Consider the following 27,701-nt stretch of genomic DNA (forward strand, 5'->3'; position numbering starts at 1 on the left):
CGAGTGTGGGGAGCGCGCACGAGTGATTATGGACTGAACGAGTGTCCTACCTCGACCAGTATGGTCGAGTGGATAAACTACACGAGCATATAGTCTCGACAAGTGTCTAGACCTGACGAAGTGTGCGGAGTGGACGAATGTGTGGAGCGGTCGAGTATGAGGAACGGACGATTATGTGCAACGGACGATACTTAACATGCCTTGGAATGAAGGAAACTCTTGAAAACATACATCACGCCACACCCCACGCTTACTCTCTCCCTTGCACCACCACTCATCTAGAACACAGATACTATGACACCATTCGGTATAACTGTTCTCATATCTACATCTCCCGCTTACTCCACATCACTCTAAGCAAACATTGCTGGTTTCTCACCACCCAGCCAGGCATTCTTCTCAGGCCTAACGCAGCCACACTCGTTCCGGATAAAGCCGACCAGAGCGAACACATACTCCTGATCTCTCAACCACCACACCTACAGCTAAGAAGCAGCTACCACTTGTTTTCGCACCAGCTGCACACATACATGGTGCGCACATGCACTTTTTGACTCCCCCCTACTCTCTCTACCGACCTGAACTTCGGTTCCCAAGGGCGTTCAACCTACCAGCGCCTTCAGACCATACCAATGGTATATAAGGCGCTATATAAATGCAAAATAACATAACTCCCTCCATGAAGGCCTTTATAACAGGGATCTTCCACCACGACACTGAGTTGGGAAGTGGTGTATGCAGAAAGTGCCGCTGGGTGGACTTTAATGGAATTGAACACTAGACCTGAATCCAATAAGTGGGTCAGGTATAGAACAATATGTGTGGGAGAGCAGTCAATCAGGTTGATGCTTTTTCCTCTGCACCAGATGACAAATCTCTTCCACTTGCTAGAATAGCAGTGGCGAGTGTTAGGTTTTCTGGCTTCCCTGAGGATGTCCATGCATCTCTGCGGGAGTTGTAGATGTCCGAATTCTATGATCTCAGGAGCCAAGCTGCTAAGTTCATGTTCTGGGGGCATGGATGCAGAGTCCTGCCTTTGTTTTGTGACAGCATGTTGTACGGGCAGGGGAGTTTCACTGGGGGAGATAGAGACATCTCCATCAAGTGAGCGAACCATGGCTGTCGGGCCCACATTGGGGCCACCAGTATCATGGTCGCTTGTTCCTGGTGCATCTTGTGCACCACCTTGTTGAGACGGGGAGTAGGGGGGGGAAAAGCGTAAATACATTTCCCTGACCATTACATCGACAGACCGTTCCCCTTGGATTGGTTCTGGGGGTACCTGGAGGCGTAACTTTGGCATTGTGAGTTCTCCAGGGTTGCGAACAGGTCTATTTCTGGGAATGCCCATTGTGTGAAGACGACGAAGACGATGTATTCGTGCAGTCGCCATTCGTACTCTTTGGGCAGGGGGAAATCTCTGCTGAGTTTGTCTGCCAGCAGATTGAGTTCCCCTGGTACATGTTCTGACAGTAGGAACATGTTTTGTTTGAGAGCCCACTTCCATATATTTTGGGCCAGTTTGGACAGTCGAGAGTGGGTGCCCCCCTGCTTGTTGATGTAGTACATGGCTGTGGTGCTGTCTGTAAGGACCAACACAGTCTTGCCCTGTAGGTGTTCCTGGAAGGCTTTTAGCGCCTTGAACACAGCTAGTAGCTCCAGTAGATTTATGTGTTTGGAAGCTACGTTCGGAGTCCACACTCCGTGAGCAGTCTGATGGGATAGGTGAGCCCCCCCCCATCCTGTGAGAGATGCGTCTGTGGTTAGAGTGGCTTCCGCCGCGGGTGTGGCAAAGGGTTTCCCTCTTTCCAGGTTTTCCTTTGTCCACAACCGTAGAAAGAGAACCAAGGCCTGCGAGACCACCACTAGATCGTCCCATAGCCCGCTGGCCTGACACCACTGGCTGCTGAGCCACTCTTGCATAGGGCGCATGTGCAGGCGCGCGTGAGGTACCAAATAAATACACGACGCCATCATGCCTAGCAAGCGCATTGCTTTGCGTACCGTCCCCTCTCGACCGGTCACATATTGAGGGATCTGAAACAGCATGTTTTGGACCCTCTCGTTGGAGGGGAAGACGAGGCCGTCCTTTGTTTGAATTAGAGCCCCTAGGAATAGTTTGATTTGGCTGGGGTCTAGGCTGGACTTCTTTTCGTTGATGGAGAAGCCCAACTGGAACAAAAGGTCTACAGTCTTTTGGGTATTGGAGAAGCATGTTACGTAAGAATCCCCGGTTATGAGCCAGTCGTCGAGGTAAGGGTAAACTGGGATGGACAACCTGCGCAGGTGGGCCGCTGCCACTGCCAGTACCTTCGTGAATACCCTTGGTGCCGATGCTATGCCGAAGGGTAGCACTCTGAACTGGTAGTGTTTGCCCTCTATCATGAACCTGAGGTATCTTCTGTGCGCTGGCAACATTAAAATATGAACGTATGCATTTTCATGTCCAATGTTGTCATGTAATCTCCCTGTGATATCAGTGGGATCACTTCCTGTAAGGTCACCATACGAAACTTCTGGGGTTTGATAAACTTGTGCGCTGGGCGAAGATCTAATACAGGGCGCATGGTTAGATCCTTTTTGGGTACAAGGAAGTACACTGAAAAAATACCTTCCGTTACCTGAGATAGAGGCACGACCTCTATGGCTCCTTTTTCCAGCAGTTGTTGTACTTCTTGGAGAAGGATGGCAAGGTGTTCCGGTGTCATGCGTCATCCCCTCGGGGGTCTGTATGTTGGGGAATCGTTGAATTCGATGCAGTATCCCGTGGGCTACGGTGGAAAGTACCCAGCGGTCTGACGTTATTCCCTCCCATGCTGGAAGAAAGGATGTTATCCGGCCCCCGACCGGTGTTGCATGGGAGGGGACGCGAATCTTCGTGTCACTTGGTGTTGGGGGCTTGGGAGCCTCTGGGGTGGACCCCCGACCTCTCCCTTTGCCACGACGCTGGCCTCTTTGGCTGTACTGCCCACTATTGGTCTGGTAATTGGTGGCAGGGTGCTGCTGATTCTGCTGTTGGCGTTGGCCACGAAAAAAGCGTTTGTTGCCATAGCCGCGTCTGGTAGTGGGCTTAGAGATCTGGTCAAGAGTTTTGATAGTATCGAACTCTTTTTTAGCCATCTCCAGAGCCTCATCCACCGCTTTCCCGAAGAGGTTTGAGTCTTCAACATGTTTATTTATTAAAGACTCCTGTGTCTCCGGTTTGAACCCTGAGTTGCGCAGCCATACATGGCGTTTTAGTAGTATTCCATGAACCAGGGAACGTCCCGCTGTCTCTGCAGCATCCAGAGAGTTCTTTACAATACTCTGGTTGACCTGGGTTCCTTCGCCAATAGTTGATAGCAGGCGTGTACGTAGTGGTTCCGGCGCTTCTTCGGCGTCTTTGCACAGTTTGGCCCACTGCGCGTCCGCGTAGCTAGCAAAGAATTGTTGTTCGCAATTCTTGCCGAAAAGGCAGCCGAAGATGTGACTCTCTTTGCAAGGGCATATAACCTCTTGCCCTCCTTGTCAGGTGGTGCCTCGCTGGTGGACAGCGGCACCCCTGCCCTCTTCCTTGTATTAGTTACTACAAGGGAATCTGGAATGGAATGTCCCCTGATGTACAGCGGGTCTGAGGGTGAAGGAGTGAAAAGTTTTTCAATTCTTGGATTAACTCCTCTGATTAGTGCGGGTGTGGATAGCGAAGGGATGATTCTTCTCTTCACTGAAGTGAGGAGGGGAATGGTCTGGCTGACCGGGGGTTTCTCCTTAATTACTCTTTCCACAAAGTCTATTTCAGGAGAGATCTCCCCAGTGTCCAGTTCGAAATGTGCTGCTGCTCTGCGCAACAGGGCATTGAATGTGGGCTGATCATCAATGGGAGACGTGTTTCTAACAGGTGAATCGTCAGGAGGATTTAGGTTCAGGACATCAGTGTCCGAATATACTGATGGGGATTGCCAGGGATGAGAAGGTCCTTCTTCTGGATTTTCTCCGAAGCCTTCTCCTACCATGTCAGTGAGGTCATACACATTATGGAAATCTGAGGCTGTGTCCTGCTGGGGATTGAATAGTCTCGGATATTTGGCCCTGGGGTCCTCCTGAGGCCCTTCTCTTGTTCTCTTGGGAGTGGGAGGGTTCTGGGTCTTCATAAACCTCTCCATTCTTTCCATGCAGAGATGGAGCCTTTCCATGGTTTCATGGGGTACCCGTGAGCGGTCTAGCGGGGGAAAATTAGTGTCATCTAGCTGAAAACGGCTCGACCTCTCCCATAACGTGGAGGAAAGTGTCCCGTCGCATTCCGAAAAGCCTTCCGGTGTGCTGGGGGTCCCCCCCGACTGAAGGGGGTAGTCCCTGTCTTTCTTCGGGCTTTTTCGGCGTGTCTTTCGGCGTACACTGGGCGTCGGCTACAACGATCCTCGCCAAGCTCTCTGTGACTCGTTTGTCAGCGGAGGGCTGTGGTTTCGACGTTACGGGTGTCGATCGTTCTCTGGCGGCGTGCACGCCGACTGATGGTTTGGGGGCGGCGCCCTTATTTGCCGAAAGCCCAGTCGCTGGTCGCAGCTGCGAGAGGGGCTTCGAACCTGAACGGTCCAAGGAGGCCGCCGGTGGAACCTGCGTCTCCTTGGGCGCTGATGCTTTCTTCGTCTTCGACGAAGAAGAGCCATGGGTTGTGTGCTTATGTGTGGTATCGTGTGCGTCAGTGTCGCCGGGGTGTTCATCCCCATAAGCAGGGCGTGCGCCGAGCCAGTCGGGGCCGGGGACAGACGACGAAGAGCGCGAGCGCTCTTTAGAGGGGTCTACGACTTCCGTAGCGGAGGTCGTGTTATCACGTTCCTCATCACTGTCGGTGGTAGCAGCGGCGGGTGAAGAATCGGCCTTAGACATCGCGTAGGCCGCCCAACTCTTGACCCTACGGTCTTTTAGAGTCTTTGGCTTAAGAAGCCGACAAGCCGTGCAACCCTCCTCTTTGTGATCGAGGGGCAAGCAGCGGTTACACCGTGAATGCTTGTCCTTCCAAGTAAACTTGCCCTTGCAACGCGGGCAAAACCTAAAGGGTGTCCTCTCCATAGCCGAGGCAATAAATCGTGATAACGACCCCAAGGGAAAGGAAGGGGAAAAGGAAAGGCATTCTCAGAAAAGAACCAGAGATGTCCCACGACCCCACTCTCCCTACTGTATTTGGCCTGCGAGGCCAGGCCACGTGTTCGGCAACGCCGAAGGATCTCCTCCGCTCGTCCCCTCCGTCGAAGATCTTGCTCGGCGGAGACAGCTTCACAACTGCGTCGAGGGAGGGATCAATGTGTTATATATTAAATAGGAAAACGACCAAAGGTCGAGGAGATGAAATCTGCAATGTCTCTCGAGGAGCTCCGCGTAAAGGCGACCAGTAGCTGGGCGGAAAAAACCAATCTGAGGGACCTAGACGCGTGAGCGATTGTGGGTACAACGCACGTCACTATAGGGATAGTATTTCAGACACGCCTTGTCGACGTCCCTTTTCGACTACGAAAAACAAAATGCAATACTCCGCAGTGACCACTGGATGTCGGACCTATGCACAGCATGGGATTCTAAGCAGATTAACAAACATCAGAAATAAGATTACATAGCAGTACACACATGCACAACCACAGGAGGTGGCAAAAGGCTCAAAATTAAGCAACTTTTACCTCCTCACCAGGCCCTTCAGGCGAACAGGTTGCGCAGCACTGCTTGGCCGACCCTGGACTCCTCCCTGGAATCCTGATCGACGCAGTAGAATTTCGTGAAGGTGTGCGTCGACCTCCACGTAGCAGCCCTGCAGATGTCCAGCAGGGGCACACCAGACAAGAACGCCATGGTAGCAGCGATCGCTCTGGTTGAATGGGCTCTGACGGCCGGGCAGCGGTCAGTTTGCCAACCGTTGACCGTGGATGATACAGCCAGAGAGCCATCTGGAAATGGAAGCCTTTGAGAGAGCCTTCGCTTGATTCACAGGTCCAAAGTTCACAAAAAGCTGTGACGTCTTCCGAAAACTCTTTGTGCGGTCCACGTAGAACTTCAGCGCTCTAGCTACATCCAGCAAGTGCAAAGTCCTCTCGGCCAGCGACGAAGGCGACGGGAAGAACACTGGTAACACCAAGGGCTCGTTGAGGTGGAAGTCCGACGGCACCTTGGGCATGAAGGAGGGGTGTGTCCTGAGCACCACCCTCGTGTAGTGAAAAGTCAAGTATGGAGGCTTGCAAGATAGGGCCTGAATCTCTCCCACGCGCCGTGCGGAGGTGATGGCCACAAGAAAAGCTGTTTTCCATGATAGGAACTTCAATGGTGCTGTATGTATAGGTTCGAATGGAGTCCCCAGAGCGTAGTCAGCACCACGTTGAGCTTCCACGCCGGGGCTGGGGCCTTCACCGGCAGGAACGAGCGGAATAGTCCGTTCATAAATTCCTTCACCAGGCGATGAGACCACAAGGCACCCGTCCGGATGTACTGGTGTATCTGGAGAAGGCAGCCAGATTTATCTTGTTGGAGGCGTGAGCTAGTCCAGCCTTGGCCAGCAACAGTAGGTACGGCAGTACTTGAGGGGCCGTAATCCGTAGAGGGTTAATCTTCTGTGCCCGGCACCAAACAGAACCTCTTCCATTTGTGTCCGTAACACTTGAGAGTTGAGGACGCCCTGGCCTTTGCAAGAACCTCTCTGCAGTCGGCCGGAATATCGTATCCCCCCAAACTCTAGTGCTGCAGAAGCCAGGCCAGCAAGTTCAGCGACTTCGGGTCGTGATGAAGAATGGCGGCTCCTTCTCTGGAGAGAAGATCCGCGTCCACGGGCAGTTTGACTGGTGGGGACGCCGACAAGTCCAGAAGGTCCGGGAATCAGATCTGTCTGGGCTACCCCGGTGCGATGAGCATCATCCTGCACCGGGACCTCTTGAGCTGGTTGACGAGCCGGAGTAGCAGTGGCAACGGCGGGAAAGCATAGAGGAACAGGATTACCCAGGGGAACGAGAAAGCATCGCCCATGCTCCTCAGTTGGGGGAACCTGCTGGCGAACCTCTGGCACTTGGAGTTAGTCGCTGTCGCGAAGAGATCGACCTGGGGTCTGCCCCAGAGCCTGAAGAGTCGATCCACTTGATCCTAGCGTAGCTCCCCACTCATGGCACGAGCGCAGCTCCCTGCTGAGTGAGTCAGCGATGGTGTTCTTTATCCCTGCCAGATGAAAAGGTACCAGAAACATCCCCTGGTCGACGGCCCAGTGCCACAGATCATGGGATTCCTTGGACTGGGGATCTGGTTCCATCCTGCTTCCTGATGTAGAACATCGTGGTGGTGTCGGTGAAGATCCTCAGCACCTTGCCCTTGAGGGACGGAAGAAAGGACCTGAGGGCCCAAAACACTGCACGGAGCTCCAAAATGTTGATATGAAGTTGTTTCTCCGCCGGGAGCCAAAGGCCTCTCGCGTGGAGCTTTCCGGTATACGCTCCCCACCCTTCCAGGGAGGCATCCGTCACCGTTACCTGGTGAGCTGGGGTCTGAAAGTCTGCGCCCGCCGTCAGATGAGTGCGGGTGCCCCACCACCGGATAGCTTGTGGGAAGGTCTCGTTGAGCGGTATCCTGTCCTCGAAGCTGCCCGTCGCTTGGATCCAGCGTGCGTCGAGGTACTCCTGCAGTGGACGCATCCGAAGTCCGCACAGGCGTACCAGATATTTGCAGGAGGACATCATCCCGAGAAGGGATTTGATGGATCTTACCCTGGCCACATCCGTGGCTAGCAGGCATTGCACCTTGCCCAGCATGGCTTTCATCGGACGACGAGGCCAGCCGTGCCACTGCCTAGCTTGGCTCCCAGAAACAGGGCGACCTGCGAAGGGACCAGGTGGGATTTGGGAAAGTTGGAGAACCCCAGGTCCGTGAGTAGCTGGACGGTCCTCGCTGTTTGTTCTACGGCAAGCTCCCTTGTCCTTGCTCGGATGAGACAGTCGTCCAGGTAGGGATCGACGTGGATCCCTTGCAGGCGTAGCCACGCCGCCACCAGTGCTAGGCACTTGGTGAATACCCTGGGTGCCGACTTTAATCCAAACGGGAGGGCCTTGAACTGGTACTGCCGTCCTTGGACCACGAACCTGAGGAACTTCTGTGTCCTTTTAGAAAGGGGATGCGGAAGTAGGCATCCTCTGAGTCCAACGACGACAAGAAATTCACTCCTCCAGCTGTCCCAGCACGTGCTGGAGGGTGACCATCCGGAACTTCTGAGCCTTGATGTACTTGTTCAGTCGCCGCAGGTCCAGGATGGGACGCCAACCTCCTGTCTTCTTCACGAGAAAGTATCTTGAGTAGACCCCGGAGCCCCGAAGTCTCTACGGGACGAGCTCGATGGCACCTTTGAGCATCGCCCTTACCTCCAGCAGCAGCTGGGGTATGTGGTTTTCCTTCCTGGCCACAGGTGGCATGCGAGGGCACTTCTTTAGAAACTCGAGGGCGTGCCCCTGGGCCAGGGCATCCAGCACCCAACGGTTGGTGGAGATGGGCTCCCACATGCTGACGAACTTCGCCAGCCGGCTTCCCACCGGGGTGCTTCAGTGCGGGCCCGATGCCACGGTCGGTTCAGTCCTGTTTCGAGGCCACCTTGACCTCCCTGGCGACGACGGCGGGAACCTCCAGACTTGCCCCGTCCTCTAAAGGCCTCCTGCGACGAGGAACGTGCCACTTGACGGTAGGTAGAGGAGCCGCTGTCGGAACCTTTGGAGGCCCCTTGCTTGCCTCCGGTGATCCGAAAGGACGGCCGCCTTTGCTGGAGAACTCCCAGGGCCCGGACTGTCTCCGTTTTGATGGCTTGCAGGGACTCATCGATTGTCTTCCCAAACTGGTTGTTCCCGTCGAAGGGCATGTCCAACACTTTGACTCGTGCGTCCTGGTGGAAATCCATCGCCTTAAGCCGATTTTGCCCCCTCCCCCCCACCTTCTTCCTGGCCGCCGCCGAGACGACTGAATCCAGGGTCAGCTGTGCTCAAAGGCAGGGGGGCCGCGTTGGGGACCTGGTACTTCTTTTCGTATCGGTCCCATTTTGCTGGCGTCGTGGAGGGGATCTTGGAGGGAGAGCCCCTCGTCCCAGATGTCATCCAGTAGAGGTACCGCGAGGACAGTCTTCCTCTTGGTCTCTCGACGCTGATAGTGGAACCCCCCCCTTTCTTCGGGGCAGAGCTGGAAAAGCTTGGATGCCCTGGAGATCGCATGGAAGGATCCAATCTCATCCGGCGGGAAGCCCGGGGGCGATGGGAGATCCACCCCTCCGCCCTCGTCCGTGCCCGTCGTGGCCTTGTCATCCCCGCGGACCGTGGACGGGGAGGAGGGTTGAGCAGGCCTCGAGGGCTGGAAGGGTGCAGGAGGAAGTGTTCTTCTCCTCTTGGGTGGTGGACTTCCCAACGGACCTGCCCCAGGCTCCTCCGTCAGGCCTGGCTCCGGCTCCTCCGTCAGGGGTAACGGCAATCTAGTCCTTATTTCAGAGCATAAGGATTGAATTGCCATCAAAATGTCCGCCGAGTTGTCCTGCGGCACTGGCTGCGATGGGCGCAATGGTTGGTCTGGGGTCCCGTCGGTGCCGCCGTCGCTTCCGTCGTCCCCCCTCGTCGGGATGCCTCTCGACGGGCTGGTCCTCCTCCACGCCTGCGTCGTGGCTCTCGGGGCTTCGACAAGTTCCTCCTCGGAGGTTGTGTCTGAATCCACGACAGCCACTGCCCCCCCCCTCTTTCTCCGCCGGGGGCTTCGTGGGGGTTCTTTCGATGGGCTTGAAAGATGCCTCCCCCCGAGGTGGCAGGGAGACTCTGGGCCCCAAAACCGCTACCACAGGTGTAACCTCCGCAGGCTGCTCCAGGGTTGCTGCGACCTCCTCGATAGAGGCCTTGGCTGGGTGAATCAGGCCCTTTGTCACCGACTGCGTGCTTGTGGCCTTCACCTTGGGGGAGGGCTCCCCGCCTCGTTCCCCCTCAGCCGAAATCTTCGAGATTGACCGGGGCCTCTCCAGAAGCTTGGCCGGGTTCTCGGAGTTCCTCTTACCCGAACCAGAGCGTTGGCTCGTGGTCGATGGCGCCGGGAGGGTGCGCCCTGCCTGGCAGCCGAGGAGCCTGACCGTTCGGCGTTCCCGGTGCCCGTGGTGCTTAGCCTTTTTTTGGGCCCCCGTCGCCGGGGCGCCCTCACAGGACTTAGAAGACTGCTCGGATTTCTTCTTTTTCTTCTCACCCGACGGGCTCTTTCCCTCCAGCCAGTTGGCGAGATGAAGATGGCGGTCCCTCATGTTACGCTCCGACATGTTCTCGCAAAACGCAGTCCTCCTCGACGTACGTTTTGTCCTCGTGAAGACAGTAGAGGCATAAGGAATGCTCGTCTTCCTTTAACACGTTCTGCAGCTGGCATCCAGGGAAGGCCCTGAACAGTTTCCCGGGCATCGAGCTCCCTTTTCTCCTGGGCAATGTTCGGAGTAGGCCTCAAACTTCTGGAATCCTCCAAAAGCGTAGTTCGACGAAATCTTAACCCTTGAGGGGCATAGAAACTTCCGAAACGGGTCCCCGTTGATCAGATGTAAAGACGGTGGAGCTTGAGGCTCAATTTAACTGAAAAATGAGAAATGAGAAATTCCTTTTGAAAAAGTGAAAACGGAGCAAAAGCGAGAGCTACAGCACGAGGACTCCCAACACTTGAACATGCGGTAAAAATCTGGGGTGGCTGCCGGAGGCGGGGCTTAGGGAGAGGGCAGTCATTCGCTGTGGGCAGTATGACCCAGAGATCAGTGATTGGTTACTACTAGGAAAGACAAATCCGAAACGAAACGGATACTGATTTTTTTCTGTACCGAGGATTCCCAGCCTGACGGCGGGGAATATTCATGAGCATGTGAATCCATGCCAGACCCCATGCTGGAGAAAGATGCCCACAAGAGGACACAAACTGAATACAGAGACCGAGACGGAAACACTCAGACGACTCACCCATAGCATCCTGGCCCTCTACCGTAACTATAGCACCAACAGACCAATTCATAGGTAGCAGGGAAAAAGGGTCACCCAACCCGTGCCACAATACTGGAGGAGAATAGACTCACCAGTCACATTATACTCAGTTCATTAGAATACAACAGGGAGTGGGCTGCGCTAAAACCCGCAACATTTCTCCCACTGTGCACAACTCTTTGCATGCTGTATGGTGAGACAGTTTATTGTGATGGCCAGACCTCTTCACGACTTTACGGGAACTCACACTTGTGTGGCATACATATCTGTTCATTGTATGACGAAACTGAGCTTACTGTGGAAACAAAGCCACTCCCCACCAGGCAGGATTCCCGAAATGTAGGCAGCCATACTGTGAAGATTAGCTGCAAAACATAACCCACTAAACAAAAAGTTCAAACCTTCTGCATACTTATCTCACTCAAAAAACACACAACTACCTCTCGCACCGCAAGCTGCCTGCACTTCACCAAACCACAACCCATAAGCCGCACCATCAGCACACGAGGACTGACATCGCTCTGATACACGCACCAAAGCTCAGCGCACGGTGTATACCAAGATGAAGCTGCCAACAGAACACCACTCACTATCCTACTCCCTCTTCACCATAACCAACCCATCCCGCCTTCTCGTTTGCAGATCCGCCTGGGGACCAACTATGTTGGTGACGATGTGCGGTACAAATACCTTTAACATCAGTATTGCATTAAGTGTAAAAGTGATATATCAATGTCCAGTGTCCTAGCAATCGAAGTCACTTCAGGGTGTAGGAATTGTGCGTGACATTCCAAAAGGGCATCTACCTATCAAACTGAAACGGAATTAGTGTATTTAAGTGTATTTTATTGTTGCATATTGCCCTTTCTAAAGAAGGCTTATTTTATAACTGACTTAAAATTATTTTAATAAGAAACCTTGTGTATAACGTATTTGAATACTTGTCACTGTGAATCTCTATGTTGCACATCTACAGCTCACACTGACCCCCCACCCCCTTGAGATAAGTCTGGCCGTCAATCTACCAAATTGTGTAGTACAGACCTATTACCAAGGGTTGGGCTCCCTATTGCCAAGAGGACAAGGCTGGTGCAGTCTCCCCACTGGGTTACTACATATAATCTTGCCTAACAGACCCGCACATAACTATGTGGTGGGGAGGTACATAGTAATTCCTTTAACCCATTCCTCATGTCTCATTTTGTTACACTAACTCACATGAACGGCTGCTTGGAGTTGCTTCCTTTTTTTTACTACCTAGTGACATGTATCTGAAGGCTAATAGATCACCTGCAGTGCTGCACCCGAGGGTGACCATTTTCGCATAATGGCCCCCCGACTTTTTTTTTTCACCGTTTGTTCGTTTCTTCTGGGCTTTTTTTCAGTTGTTTGTATCAGGTTTGAGTCCTTTGCGTGTTTGCCTTTGGCAGGCATCAGCCCTGAAGCCCTTCCAGGCTACAGTGTGTCTGGAAAGGTAGTGAGGGAGGGTCCTGAAAACATCCCTGCCCTTTATTTCTGGGTGTGCCTGAGTGAAACCAGTTCGAATTGGCCAGCTGGCTGTCCTGGAGGATAGCCACCTTGCAGGGTGATTGACAGCCTAGGGCTGTGAATGAATGGGAACTTGCATAAAAACCAAAGATTTTGCGACTAAGCAGACGCGACCAGTGGACAACATCCGAAGCAGAAGATGAGAGAAAATGCCAGCAGACCCTTCTTGACCGTGAAGTGCCCGGTAAAGTCCTGCAGCTGTGCTGAGCCTGTTTAAGAATAGACATGGATCACCTGATTGCTATGACTTTCCAAGGCTGTAAAAGCCCAATACCCGGGGTATCTCGACCACTGAGAGCATGGTCTTCTGAAATAAAAATCCGGACAGATCTTCCTGGGCATCCAGAGGACCCTAAAGGAGCAAATAAGTGTCCAGAGTGCCCTCACCAGAGTCCAGGAAGAAGGGATTAAGGTAATCCTTACCAGAGCTTTTCGCTTTTCTTTGCCACTGAGAATAAGGTGCTAAAACCACAAAGAGCTGCTGAATCGATGGAAATCTATTGCTGCCGAGTCCCTCTTGAGTGCTGCTGAAGGAGCCCGCCAGACATCCTTCCTTTCGTCACCACAACCAAGGACCAGTAGCAAGGGTCTACTGGATTTAATCGTGAAGGCAACCAGCTGGAACAACTTAATTTAAAAAGTTACTGTGGGGTTTGGGGTATTTTAGCCTTTTATTATTTGGGGAGCTTCCTATCCTTGGGAGTGCGATTTATCAAAAGGTGGGATACCTAAAACCAACAGATAAGTCTTGTGTAGTCCCATACCAGTTGGACTGCACTAATTCTTACCCAATACTGCTCGGCCACTCTACCAAAGGCCTGAGTTAGTACAGAATGATACTAAGAGTAGGGGATCTACAAACCACTAGGACAGCTTACCCAACTACGAGTAGGACTTTAGGAAAACTCCACTAACAGGGCTGTTTGTTTTAACAAGGTTTGATACACGCTCCTATTCAGTCTAAATAAATAAAATAAAAAATAGATTTTTTTTTTCAAGGGAGAGCTGTACCACTTTTTACGATTTACATTTTCCCTCACAAGTTTAATGAGGCGGTTTTGTTCTGCATTTTAATCAGGGTGTAGGTTTACAAAAGGAATTCAGGGGATTCCGAAATTTCCATGGAAGACAGGAAAACAATGTTGTGAAGACAGCTCTGCAGACAAATTAGTAAAAGTCGACATTTTGCAAAACATTTCCAGAGCTGGGTTCAAATGCAACAATAGCGCAATTGATCAGTTCAAGACATCACATCCCTAGGAGGGTGGATGCATAAAAAGCCAATTTAGCATACAAGATGGATTCATGAGGTGAAACTATACATACAAACTGTTCAATGAGAAAGCACAAATCAGGTAGTGACCTATGAGTGACATTGTATGAAATTAAACATCCTCTGAAAAATAAACCTACCAGTCAACCAGTTTCCCTCAGCACAATGAAGAAAAATGCCCCATGTTGGCCGCTTTCAAAAAGTCCTTACCGTACGTTCCGTACTCTGTAGGGCTGGCAGCAGGAAAGAAACTAGGAGCGCCTGGCTGGACTGAATATTGCTGTGGCGGCACAACGTATGAACGACCCTATGGGGTAAATGCAAACAATTAAAACTTGATGGTTAAAAAAATATATATCTAAAGCAACACTGTAAAAGGCCGTCAGGAGATGACCAGAAAATTCTGGACCATTGGTTTGGGGCCCAACATTGCTAAACACAATGTTTCCACAGGAACCTGAATCATTAGGGTATTTAACTGGGGTAAGGTAGCAAGGAACCTGGTGCTCACGGCATGGCAGCCAATAAATTGTCTACCAGACCCACTAGGCCAATAGGTTTGAAATACAGGGGATGGATAAAGTAACTTACCTGTAACTCATGTTCTCTAGCGTGGATCGTACATGGATTCACATGCTCATGAATAGTCCCAGACGTCAGGCTAGGAATCCAATAATATTAAAGCAGTTTCGCTTTAAAGCTATAAAACGCTAGTTGCTTCTGTTAGGCAAGATTGTATGCAGTACTCTGTGGGAGACTGCAGCATCCTTGTCCTCTTGGCAGTAGTAAATCCAACCATTGGTATAAGCATATACTACACAAGTTGGTAGAGTGACTGAGCAGCCAGGCTTGTCTCACGAGGGGTCAATGTGAGCTGTCAGGTTGTAGCAGACTTTCACAGTGACAAGTATCCAAATAACACTTCCACTCAAGGTTTCTTGATTAAACAATTCTTTATAAATGTAACTAATTTAACAGTCAGTTTGAATAAGGCTTCTTTAGAAGGGAGCACAAATGTAACATCCGGGAGGATAGCTCGGGGGCAAAGTGCTCACCTTGGAAGCAAGACACGGAGCAACACGTTCGATTCCCAAGTCCGTGCTTAGAAGCCTCTGGGTATTACACGCGTTATAATAACCTATCATATCAAATATACTTCAAAATACACACTCAGATTCAATAAATCAGTAGGTACCTTTTAGGGATGACACTTCCTACACCCTGAGCTGACTTCAATAACTAGGACACTGATACATCACTGGCACATTCAGAGCAATACGGAGTTTGGTGTCAAAAAGGAATGGGTTAGGGAAAGAAACAATGGTCAACAAGTTTCTCAAACAGGTAAGCACTTTTGAACCCCCAATGCAATGTAGATTAACCCTTTCCAAGCTATACAAGTAAAGTATGTATGACTTTTGGAGGCGACCGATCAAAACACAAAGTCGGAGGTTGAAGAGTCTTCAGGGAGCCACGACAGCCAATGTCAATTGCGCAAAGTCTATGGTAGCCGAGACACTTCTTGAAGGTAAATAAAAAGTAGTGCACAATGTTTATAGAGAGTTTTGTAGAAAAAGAAATCACTGTTGGGTCACAAGCTGGGAGGCTTGTGATGGGCAAAGCTGCAAGCAACACTGCAAAGGGCAGACAATGCAACTGAACTGAGAGCAAGCAATGCTACACAACAAGGAGGTAAGTAGCCCTTAGTTTACAGTACCTTAACTCTGAATGCATTAGTTCAAGCTGGCTTCAGTTCCTGTTGTATGGCAGATCCTCTTGTTCCTGGGCCTCAGTGGTGGGGACAAGATGTAGGACGTCTGCGGACTTCTGCACTACGATTCAAAGGTCGGCGGCAGCGATGGGCAAAGTTCAGATCAGCAGCAATTCAGTTTCAGCTTCTCGTGAATAGCACCAGCGCAGTTCTTGGACACCTTGTGTACTTTCCTTGGACACCTTGTGTACTTTCCTTGGTTCCGGGGTCCAGCACTCTTGAGGTGGCTCAGGCTTGTTCAGCCCTGTTTCGAGGCAGTCCGGAGTATCATCAAGGAGCTCGGGTCTGGCTTAGAAACGATGCACTCGATTCTGGTATTACTGTACCCTGGCGCAGGAGCAGAGGTTTTTCAGTTTGTCTTGGGGTCGATTGGTCCCACCAACCCAAGGGAAGTACTAGTACTTCGCAGGGCTTCTCTAGTCAAGGCGAATTTGGAGCTTTGGCACTGCATTAGAGCTTCACCAGGCAAACAACGGTTGCAGCAAGCTTCTCTTACAAGTGCTTCTTCGGATTCCTTCGTCCAGTAGTCGACTCTGCCTTCCTTGAAAAAGACCTTGCCTTTTATGCAAGTCTCTACCATTCATTCCTTGTCACTCACACAGCAGGGTTGCTGGCCTCCAAGGACAGCCAGACGGCCAATCACCTTTGGGTGCATTCCTGTAACGAAGGTGACTAAGCACAGGGAGTTGGACACCTCCCTCGCTTCCTGCCCTGCCAGACACGCTGGAGCCAGAGGCAGAGCTTCACCAGTGAACCCCACCAAAGACAAAACGAACAAAGGAACCAAACCTGGTTTGGCACGCAGAGTAAACCTCAACAACGTCCTTTCCAGCAAGAAATGGCAAAGAAAGAAGATCAGGCCATTTTGACAAGATGGGCACCCTGGGTTCTATACTGCAGCTGCAATTGCAGCCCGTAGTAAAAACACGCAATGGTAGGAAAAAGTAAACCACTACCACCAGCGATTATTTTCAGAAAGGGTAACAAAAATGTTACACGAGAAGATAGACAAAGGTGATACTAAGTAACCCCTCCAGCACCATGTAAGATAGGGTGTGTTGGGCCAACAAAGTTACAAAAAGTAAAGTCAAATTTCACTTCACTGCTCTTGGAAACAGAAATTTGACCAAGAGAAGGTATTTAAACCATGGGGAAATCTTAAAGACTTCCCTGTGCTACTGCACTGAAGGTGCTGTGTGTCACAATGTAAAATGAAGCCTATTGAGTTTGGCAGACTCCAAAACCAAAAGAAAGTGTTCAAATCAAAGAATATATGAGAGTCGGAAAAAAGGTCTCTCTCCGGGATAAAAATTAAAAGTCCTAAAGTCCAGCAAAAGAGCTGGAGGATCTCTATAGCCTATTGCTGTCACTTTGGGTCATATTGCCCCAGCCAATGACATTCGTCCCACTAAACTCCACCCCTGATGGCCATCTTCAGATTTGGTAATGCATATAAAGTGGCAGTAAGAACCAAGAGCTAGAGCGGGGAAGGAGGGATTGTTAGGAGTTTTATCGAAAGCCAACTAAGAGCTTAGTAAAACAATTCAACTGAGACAGTACAAGACTCCACCATTAGTCCAAAGAACTTATAGTATACCAAGGCATCAACATAAACTCTTACAACCAAAAGTAACAAATAAACGATTATAAATAGTTAGGCCAACTTAAGTCTTGGGGTAAGTACTTGGTCATTAACACATTATAAAAACACAACACAATGCTTTTAAAGTATGCAGCCCAAAGCATAGACCTGGCTCAGAAAACGAATAAGCTGTAGGAAACTATGCAACCTGTAGTATAACACGGATTCAATAGAAACATTTATAACCAGAAGTATTATACAAATAAAGGTTTAATTTAAAAACAGTAGTCCAAGTGAGGTCTTGGGGTAAGTACTGGTCAGTGTGACATTTATAAAAACACCACAATGCTTGAAGGTACACAGATCCAAAACATTAACCTTCAGTATATACTCAACAGTAATTCAAGGGTAGCCGAACATCAAACACATTTAGTATATGCCACACCTATTAATGGGCAGTAAAACAATATGTTCCTTTTCTGATGACTTTCAGTAATACAAGGGTAGTAGACCCTGTCAGTTACACAGTGACACTCCGCAAAGAAATCACAATCAACCATCCCTGTCACAAGGATACTTTTCTGAATAGTGGGATACAAGATTAAAGAGAACAGTAACTACTTTGTGAGGATAACAGTTGAACTAGGTAAGACCTTTGGGTGTAATATACAATTATAGTTGCCTTCCAACTCAGTGGAATACAGTCTAATATAAGCAAGAACTCATTACACTAACTCAGGATTGCACCAGGCCGGCCAAGCTCAGCTACACCTAAAGAACACTAATAATGGCACACATCTATTCTAGGCAGGTAAAACCTAGTGTTGTAATATACTATTGCAGTTGCTTTTTAGATTAGTAGAACACAAATTGAGGTAAACAATAAGGAACAAGTTACTTACCTGTAACTGTTCTCCAGCAAGGGTCTGGCATGGATACACATGCTCATAAATATTCCCCGTCATCAGGCTGGGAATCCTCTGAAAAGAAAAAAATCAGTTTCACTTCTGAACTGTCTTTCTCCTAAACACCAATCACTGGTCTCTGGGTCATACTGCCCCCAGCCAATGACTGCCCTCTACCTAAGCCCCTCCTCTGGCAGCCTTCCTCAGATTTGGTAGCATGTAAAGTGGCAGTAGGACCAAGAGAAAAGCCGCAGGGGTAGGCAGGAGGGTTTGCATGTGAATTCATGCCAGACCCATACTGGAGAACAGTTACAGGTAAGTAACTTTTTCCTTCTCCAGCATGGCAACTGGCATGGATTCACAAGGCATAAAATAAGCGGTGTCGCATAGCAATTTGCTATGCAATTCTGTAGGTTTGCTAATCAAATGGACACTTGTGTATCAAAGTTAGCTATTTAAGTTGCCCTCTTCAATGAAAGCACAGCTCACCCTGCATTCCTATCTTACCCTCGGTGCTCTCTTCACCCGCTTTTCTCTGTTCACTTCAAGTGCTAATGCAGAGAAAGTGCAGCAGTAATCGTCTCCTCCACTCGTGAGCGCCAAAGGCATGTGTGGGAGTGCTAGGCAGGATTTATTTTTTCCTTTTTCAAATAATTGTAATCAAGAAGTAATCGGGATGATACTTTTATTAAGCTTTCTATATCCTGTCTGGCAAAAAGATGCGTCAACTTTATATTTTTCTTAAAAGATATTCATGCAATTCTATTCCTACAGTTTAAGCCGTTACATAATGCATAATGACAGTATCGATACTGTAAAACACTGCATCATCTCCATGCTTTTGGGTAAAGGTTAGGGTATCTAAATGTCAGTATCAACTAGATTTCATTTTGTTATGAAAAATGCACCATACTGACAAGTGAACACTTTTGAAAATACACATGATCACATAATCAAATGCTTTTGACAAACCTTGTTCTGTAACCTGCAGGTTGCATGCATCTTGCTACTGGTGCTCAACCCATACTCTGATATTCTATATTAATCACCCTGTTGCTTTATCCAGGTACCCTGAAAGTGAGATGACCACGAACTACACAATTCCACCTAGTGCTCTACCTGCTACTCAATCCACTCTGCTTAGTTTCTTTCTTGCCTCTTACATAATGAATACAAAGCGAACTTGATGCTTTTGCAAAGTAGTGATCAGTAGTTCCATCCAGTATGTACATCTACAGATCTACTTCAATACCGAACACTGTAGTTAGCCTCCAGCGCTCGCTTTGCTTTATGCTTATGATTGTATTATTTGATTGTATTATATATTACCACCTGTGGGAGACAACTGGCCAAACTGTTTTCAGAGCCTTTTCATCATATCTATTTTTGTCCATTCATGCAGCTAAGCTTTGCATTTTACAGACTCATCTATGCTCGCAAAGTCTCTACGCCCACTCACATAGTCCAGTAGATTTTATGAAGGGTGAGTAGCATTTACAAGAGATGTTTGAAACTTTTATTTAACATCTTTGTTTGCAGTATATATCAAATAAAAGATTCACTGTGAAAGGCTGGCCTCCGGGAGGCAGCAGTGTGAAAAACAAAGTGGGTTTGTAGCAACAAGCACCATTTGACAGAAATCGCATTTTAAACTTGTTGTCCTCTGTTCCTGTGGGTCGAGTGCATTTCTCTTAAGCTGAATAGGTAAACTAAGTTACCCGACCTGCAGGTCTAGCTGAAATTTAAAGAATTGGTGTATTGTTGCTCATGTCGTGTGTACAAATAACGTCTTGACACATACATAACAATATCAGTACAAAATTGCTAATCAAATGGGTCTGTTTGCTAATCAAAAAATATTTAATTAGCAAACTCTGCTAATCAATTGTTGAAAACTAATTTATGCCTTGTCACATGCTCAAGAATGAATACATAGCAGTACACACATGCACAACCACGGGAGGTGGCAAGGCTCAACATTAAGCATCTCTTACCTCCTCACCAGGCACATCTTCAAGCGAACAGGTTGCGCAGCACTGCTTGGCCGACTCTGGACTCCTCCCTAGAATCCCAGTCGACGCAGTAGAATCTCGTGAAGGTGTGCTTCTACCTCCACGTAGCAGCCCTGCAGATGTCCAGCAGGGGCACACCAGACAGAAACACTAGTTGTAGCGATCGCTCTGGTCAAATGGGCTCTCGGACTGCAAGGCAACCGTCTGTTTGCCAACCGGTGACAATGGGTGATGCAGCCGGAGAGCCACTTGGAAATGGAAGTCTTGGAGAGGGCCTTCTCTTGGTTCACAGTGCCAAAGTTCACAAACAGTTGTTAGGTCTTCCTAAAACGCTTCGTGCGGTCCACGTAGAACTTCAGCGCTCCAGCCACAGCCAGCGAGTGCAAAGTCCTCTCATCTGGCAACAAAGGCGTTCGGAAGAATACAGGCAGGGCTCGTTCAGATGAAAGTCTGACGGCACCTTGGGCATGAAGGAGGGGTGAGTCCGTAGCACTACCCGCGTCTCGTGGAATGTTAAGTACAGTGGTTTCCAAGAGAGGGCCTGGATCTCTCCCACTCGTCGTGCCGAGGTGATGGCCACAAGAATCGCAGTGTCGCACGACAAGACTGTCAGCGGTGCCGAATGCATAGGCTCAAACGGTGGACTCATGAGCCTAGTCAGCACCACATTGAGCTCCCACGCAGGGGCCAGAGCCTTCAACTGGCGGGAACAAACAGCAAAGTCCTTTGATGAACTCCTTGACCAAACGTGTGACCACGACGACCATCCCCGAGTTCTGGTGTAGCGGGAGATAGCCGCCAGATGAACCTTGATGGAAGCATACGCCAGCCCTGCTTTGGTTAGCAACAGTAAATACAGCAGCACCTGTGGAGCTGTAAAGTGGAGAGGGTCGATATTCTGTGCACGGCACCAGACTGCGAGCCACTTCCACTTATGTCTGTAGCATTTCAGTGTAGAAGGCCGGGCCCTGGCAAGCACCTCCTTGCAGTCTGCCGGGATATCGTATCCTCCAAACTCTAGCGCTGCAGGAGCCAGGCCAGCAAGTTCAGCGACCCTGGGTCATGATGCAGGATTGCGCCTCCTTCTCTGGCAAGAAGATCTGCGACCGCCGGACGCTTGACTGGAGGGGACGCTGACAAGTCCAGAAGATCTGGGTACCATATCTGTCTCGGCCACGCCAGTGCGACTAGGATCATCCTGCACTGGGACCGTCTGAGTTGATTGACTAGAGGTAGAAGCAACGGCAGCGGAGGGAATGCATACAGAAACAGGCCATGCCAGGGGAATGAGAATGTGTCTCCCCCATGCTTCCCGGCTGGGGAAACCTGCTGGCGAACCTCTGGCACTTGGTGTTTGTCAGCGTCGCAAACAGATCGATATGGGGATTGCCCCATTGACGGAACAGAAGATCCACTTGGTCCTGCCGAAGCTCCCACTCGTGGCGCTCCCTGCTGAGGGAATCATCAATGGTGTTCTTCACTCCTGGCAGATGAAACGGGATGAGAAACAATGCCATAGGTCCTGCACCTCTGGCGAGCGCGGGCAATCTGGTGCCCCCCTGCTTCCGGATGTAGAACATTGTGGTGGTGTTGTCAGTGAAGACCTAAGACTTGAGGGCCCAAATCATGCCGTAGCTCCAGTACGCTGATGTGCAACGACTTCTCCAGTAGCCACAGGCCTCTTGCGTGGAGACTTCCGGAGTACATGTCCCATCCTTCCAGGGAGGTGTCCATCGTGACAGTCTCTTGATGAGGTGGGGTCTGGAAGTCTGCACCCGCCAACAGATGCACGCGGACTCCCCACCACCGTAACGCTCTTCGGAAATTCTCGACGAGAGAGATCTTGTCCTCGAAGCTTCCGATAAATGATTCCAACTGGCATCAAGGAACCCTAAGCCTGCACGGCCGAATGAGCTACATGCACATCATCATGCCAGGTAGGGACTTGATGTACTTCTTCCTTGTGATCTTCAGGGTCAACAGCCGATGTACCTTGCCCAGGAACACCGCTATCCTCTCATCCGACAAGCGCCAGGCACAACAGTGTTGAGCCGCGACCCCAGAAACCGAGCGTCTTGCGATAGCACCAAGCAGGACTTTGCATAGTTCACCGAGAACCCCAGCTCAGTGAGCAGCTGGACGGTCTTTGCTGTGTGTTCCGACGGCGATCTTCCTCGGATGTGCCAGTCGTCCAGGTAGTGGTATGCGTGTATCCCTCATAGACACCCGCGCCGCCACCGGAGCCAGGGACTTGGTGAAAACCCTTGGCGCCGACTTAAATCTGAAGGGGAGGGCCTTGAATTGGTAATGCTGCCCTTGAACCACTAAGCACAGGAACTTGTGGTATCCCTTGTGAATGCGGTTGTGAAAGTAGGCGCCTCCAAGTCCACTGACAATAGAAAATACCCTTCTTTCAGCTGTCCTAGCACGTGCTGAAGGGTGAGCATCCGAAACGTCTGGGATTTGATGTACTTGTTCAGGGGCGGAGGTCTAGGATGGGCCGCCAACCACCAGTCTTCTTGACGAGGAAGTGCAGAGTGTAAACTCCAGATCCTCTTTGGAACGAGCTTGATCACGCCCTTCAGCTTCTGCTGAAAGTACGGGCCATGCTGAGGGATGTGGTTTTCCTGCCTGGCCACGGGTGGTATGCGAGGACACTTTCTTTGGAATTCCAGGGAGTGTGTGGGCCAGAGCGTCCAGCACCCAACGGTCAGTGGAGATGGACTTCCACACGCCGAAGAAGTTCACCAGCCGGCCTCCCACCGGGGTGCGCGGGTGTGGGACCGACATCACAGCCAGTTAAATCTTGCTTCGCCGCAGAGGTGCCGCCTTGAGGATCATGGCAACGGCAGCAACCTCCTCAGGACTTGCTGCGGCCCCTGTAGGCCTCCTGGGCCAAAGAGCGGGACAGTTGACGGTAGGACCATGAGCTTCTGCCGAAGCCCTTGAAGGAAACTTGTGATTGCCTCCGGAAGTCCGAAAGGACGGTCGTCGCTGTTGAAGTGTGCCCAAGGCACTAGCCATCTCGGTATCCGCCTTGGACTGAAGGGACTCGTCCAAAAACTTTTCGAACAAATTATCCCCGAAGGGCATGTCCAATACCCTTGACTGCACCTCCTGGCGTAAGTAAGTGGCCTTCAACCACCCTCTCAGACGAAGGCAAACGCTATTGCCCATTCGGCACAAGCCTGTGTCGGCAATGTCCGTGGCCACTGTAATGGCATGGTCCGATGCCACCTCGCCCTTCTGCAGGATCTCCAATGCTTCCGCTCTCTTGTCATTGGGAAGGAAGTCCAGGAGGGGAGCGATCTTAAACCAGAGCTCCCTGTCGTAGCGCGCCACAATGGCAAGGGCCGCCTTGAGGGTCGTCGCTGCAGACGTGATGGTGTCTAGCTGCTTCCCCTTCCTGTACAGTGGGTGGGAAGGGGTGTGGGGGTCGACGCAGAAGCGCCAGAAGATTCCTTCCTCGCCGCTGCCGAGACTCCCAAATCCGGGGAAGGCTGGGACCTCAAGCACCTGGGTGCAGAGTCTGGCACCCTGTACTTCCTTTCGTACCAGTCCCTCTTCGCCGGGGCTGAGGAAAGGTTCTTCATAAGGGACAGTTCCTCGTCCCAGATGTCATCCAACTGAGGAATTGACAGCACGGTCTTCCTCTTCGCCTCGCAGCGTTCGTACAGGAAACTTTCCTTCTGGAGTCAGTTAAAAGAGGTCACAGGCCATCAAAATCATGGCATGGAACGAGCCCATCTCGTCAGGCGGTGAGGCTCTTGGAGACGGAATGTCTCTTAACCCACCGCCGTCCGTGCCTGTCATCGCTGTGTACGTATCCTCCCTCAGTGGAGTGTAGGGGGACGAGGGGTGCCAAGGCGGTGGAGGATGAACCCTCCTTGGTAGGGGGTGTGCCCGATGGCCCCGGTGCCGCGGGATCCTCCGGTGCCGCAGGGTCTTCCGTCGGCGTAAGGCATCCTCGTCTGAATCTCCGAGCACAAGTTGTGAAGTGCCTGAAGGATGTCCACCGAGATGTCCGCTGGGGAGGTGGTTGCTTAGGTGGCATCAACGGGGGCAGCGTTTTAGGGTTCTCCAAAGTCCTCAACGCCCTGCTCCTCCTAGTCGGTCTTGTCTCCACTCACAACATCTCCCTCGTCGGGGTCCCTCCCATAGGCCTTGGCCTCGACAAATTTCTTCTCCAAAATGGTCTGGAGAGTAGAGAGCTTCTCCTCCGAGGAGATATCTGTGCCCTGCAGGACTACCATGCACCCACCATCTTTTCAACCAGTGGAAACGGTTTCGGGGAGCTAATGGGCATCGCCTTCTCCGGTGTCTTCTCTATGGGCTGAAACAATGATTCCCTCCCGTCAGGCAGGGAAACATTTGCCTTGGGGACCATACCCTGTGAACCCACAGCCTTCGCTAGGGACGCCACCATGCCTTCAATGGAAGGCTTTGCCGGGTGAATCTGGGCCTGCACGAACTTGGTCAAGCTAGGGGCCTTCACTTTGGGGGGAGGGTCAGCACCCCACTCCCCGTTGGCCTCCTCCAGAAGCTTACCCGGGTGGTCAGACTTCCTCTTTGCCGAACCGGAGGGTTGGCCCCCTAGTCAAAGGTGCCAGAGACTATGTGCTCGCCCTGGCTGCCAGGGAGTCTGTCGCAACGGCGCTCCTGGTGCCCTCTGACTCGCGGTGCTTCGCCTTCTGTTGGTCCCCCATTGCTGGGGTGCCCTCAAAGGTCTTAGAAGACGATTTAGGATTCTTCTTGGGGCTGGGGGAGGCATGTTGCCGGGAGTCACCCATAGCACCAGCCTTGGCATGGAGCCACTCTGAAGCGCCTGCGTCAGTCCTTCATGGTGCGGAGGACCATATCCTGGCGTTTAGTCTGAATGCAGGCAGTAGAGGCACACAGAATGCCCATCGGCCAAGTAGATGTTCCGTAAGATGCAACCTGAGCAAATCCTAAACAGAGGCCTTGAGTCAGTCTTCTCTGCCATCTCCACGCGGGGTAGGCCTTGAAGAAGCTTCTGGAATCCTCCAATAAGAAACTCGACGAAAATTCGCCCTTGAGGGGCGCTGAAGAATCCAAAAACCGGTCCCAGTTAATCAGAAGATGGAACTTGAGGCTCGATTGACCAGAAAAATAGAGTAGAACTCTTAGAAAAAACGCAGTAAAAGCTTGAGGACTCCAAACACTTGAATGTGCGGTAAAAATCTGAAGCTGGCTGCCAGAGGAGGGGCTTAGGTAGAGGGCAGTCATTGGCTGGGGGCAGTATGACCGAGAGATCAGTGATTGGTTGTTAGGAGAAAGACAGTTCAGAAGTGGAACTGAAACTGATTTCTTCATTAGAGGATTCCCAGCCCGACGGGGTATATTTATGAGCATGTGAATCCATGAGACCCCATGCTGGAGAACTAGCTTTTTTTTAGGATAGCACACAGCTAACTCAATGTAAGTAAAACCCATATATTTTTTTAAAGGGCTACCAGCAACTTAAAGTTAAGCACACCCTAAGGCTGATTTATTCTAGAAAGGCTAACAAGTCAGGGGAAGCAAGACCCAATTGGGGCACTCATACATTTATATCCTAACAGGAATAGTAAAATGAAGCCAACAGCATTACTTTTGGGGAAGAGGCACAACCAATACACAGGCGAGTAAAATAACCTTATATATACACTTTTCAGAATGGCACAACACACATTCAAGGTAAGTAAGGTTTACATTACTTAACTATTGTTCTCCAGCATGGGTTTGGCATGGATTCACATGCTCATGAATATTCCTAGTCAGGCTGGGAATCCCCAACAAATACACAGCAGTACCACATCAACCATGGGAGGTGGTAAGGCTCAACAGAATCAACACTTAGCTTGAGGCAAGTCTAGTTCAGGGCTAACAGGTTGCATAGCACTGCCTGGCCACTCTGGACTCCTCACTGGAATCCCTGTCAACGCAGTAGAGCTTCATGAACTTGTGCGTGGACTTCCACGTAGACGCTCTGCAGATGTCCAGCAGGTGCACACCAGACAGGAATGCCATCGTCGCATCGATCGCTCTGGTGGAATGGGCTATTGGACGGCCCGGTATAGGGCGGTTCACTAGCCAATGAGAGCATGATGCAGCCAGAGAGCCACCTTGAAATGGAAGCCTTGGACAAGGCCTTCCATGGTTCATATGACCAAAGTTCAAAACAATTGCGAAGACTTCCGAAAACAGTGCAGGTTACGTAGAACTTGAAGGCATGAGCAACGTCCTGCGATTGGAAGGCCCTCTCCGCCAGCGACAAAGGTTTCGGGAAGAAAACTGGCAACACCAAGGGCTCGCTGAGGTGGAACTCAGACAGAAACTTCAGCATGAAGGAGAGGTGTGTACGCAGTACCACCCTATATTTGTGGAAAGTCATACAGTTGCTTGCAGGATAGGGCCTGGATCTCACCCACACATGCGTCAGAGGTGAGGGCCACAAGGAAGGCTGTTTTCCAAGGGAAAAACTAGAGTTGAGCTTGATGCATGGGTTCAAAAGGTGCCCACCATGAGCCTGGTCAGGACCACGTTGAGTTCCCATGCCAGGGCAGGAGACTTCACCGGCAAGACAGATCAGAAAAATCCCTTAAGGAACTCGTTGACAAGTCTGTGGGACCACAGCGAGGATCTACCCAGGGATCTGGTGTAGCATGAGATGGCCGCCAGGTGTACCTTGATGGATGCATGAGCCAGTCCAGCTTTAGCCAAGGATATGAAATATGCAAGAATCTGTGCAACCGTGACCCTCAGAGGGGTAATCTACTGCGACTGGCACCACGTAGCAAAACGCTTCCATTTATGGCAGTAGCACTTTAGACAAGGCCCTGGGAAGGACTTCCCAGTGGTCCACTGGCAGCTCAACCTCCAAACTCTAGGGCTGCAGGAGCCATTCTGTCAGGCTCAGCGACCCTGGGTCATGATGAAGGATTGCACCTCCCTGTCTGATGAGCGGATCCGGAAGCACCAGCAACTTGACTGGAGGCGACACCGACAGGCTGAGTAGGTCCCGATACCAAATCGGCCTCGGCCACGAAAGGGCAATGAGTATCACCATAGACACAGTGTTGATTACACGTAGCAGGAGAGAAAACTGGGGAAAAGCATATAGAAACATACCTCACGGGAAGGAGAACGTGTCCCCCATGCTCCTCAATTGGTGGAATTTGCTGGCAAACCTCTGCCATTCGGAGTACACCGCTGTGGCAAAAAGATTGATCAGAGGCCTGCCCCATTTGACTAATAGGTGGTCCACCTGATCCCGACGAAGATCCCACTTGTGGCAGGACTGCAGTTCCCTACTGATGGAGTCTGCAATGGTTCTTGACGCCTGCCAGTCGGATCGGGACGAGGAACATCCCCCTGTCTGATTGCCCAGTGCCACAAGTCCTGAGCTTCCTTGGAGAGCGCTAGGGAATGAGTGTCCCCTTGCGTCCTTGATGTAGAACATGGTGGTAATGTTGTCCATGGAAATCTTCACCACCTTACTCTTCCAAGATGGTAGTAAAGTCTTGAGGACCCAGAATGCTGCCTGTAGCTTCAGGATGTTGATGTGCAGATCCTTCTCCTCTGAAGAGACAGACCTCTGGCGTGTAGACGTCTGGTGTGGACCCCCTCCCCACCCCAACCTTCCAACG

General features: G+C 50.8%; 1 protein-coding gene across 11 annotated transcripts in view; it reads right to left on the minus strand.

The window, feature by feature from the left end:
• The window catches only part of EIF4G1 (eukaryotic translation initiation factor 4 gamma 1), a 1,670,216-nt gene that overhangs the window by 784,158 nt on the left and 858,357 nt on the right, over positions 1–27,701 (minus strand). For all 11 annotated transcript variants that reach the window (XM_069618798.1, XM_069618805.1, XM_069618804.1 and 8 more), the window contains one exon: positions 13,993–14,089. In XM_069618798.1, the coding sequence (XP_069474899.1) occupies positions 13,993–14,089 (97 nt within the window). The remainder of the gene's footprint in view (positions 1–13,992; positions 14,090–27,701) is intronic.

This window comes from Ambystoma mexicanum, chromosome 10 (genome assembly GCF_040938575.1).
Source record: "Ambystoma mexicanum isolate Mex_15411 chromosome 10, UKY_AmexF1_1, whole genome shotgun sequence".
NCBI lineage: Eukaryota > Metazoa > Chordata > Amphibia > Caudata > Ambystomatidae > Ambystoma > Ambystoma mexicanum.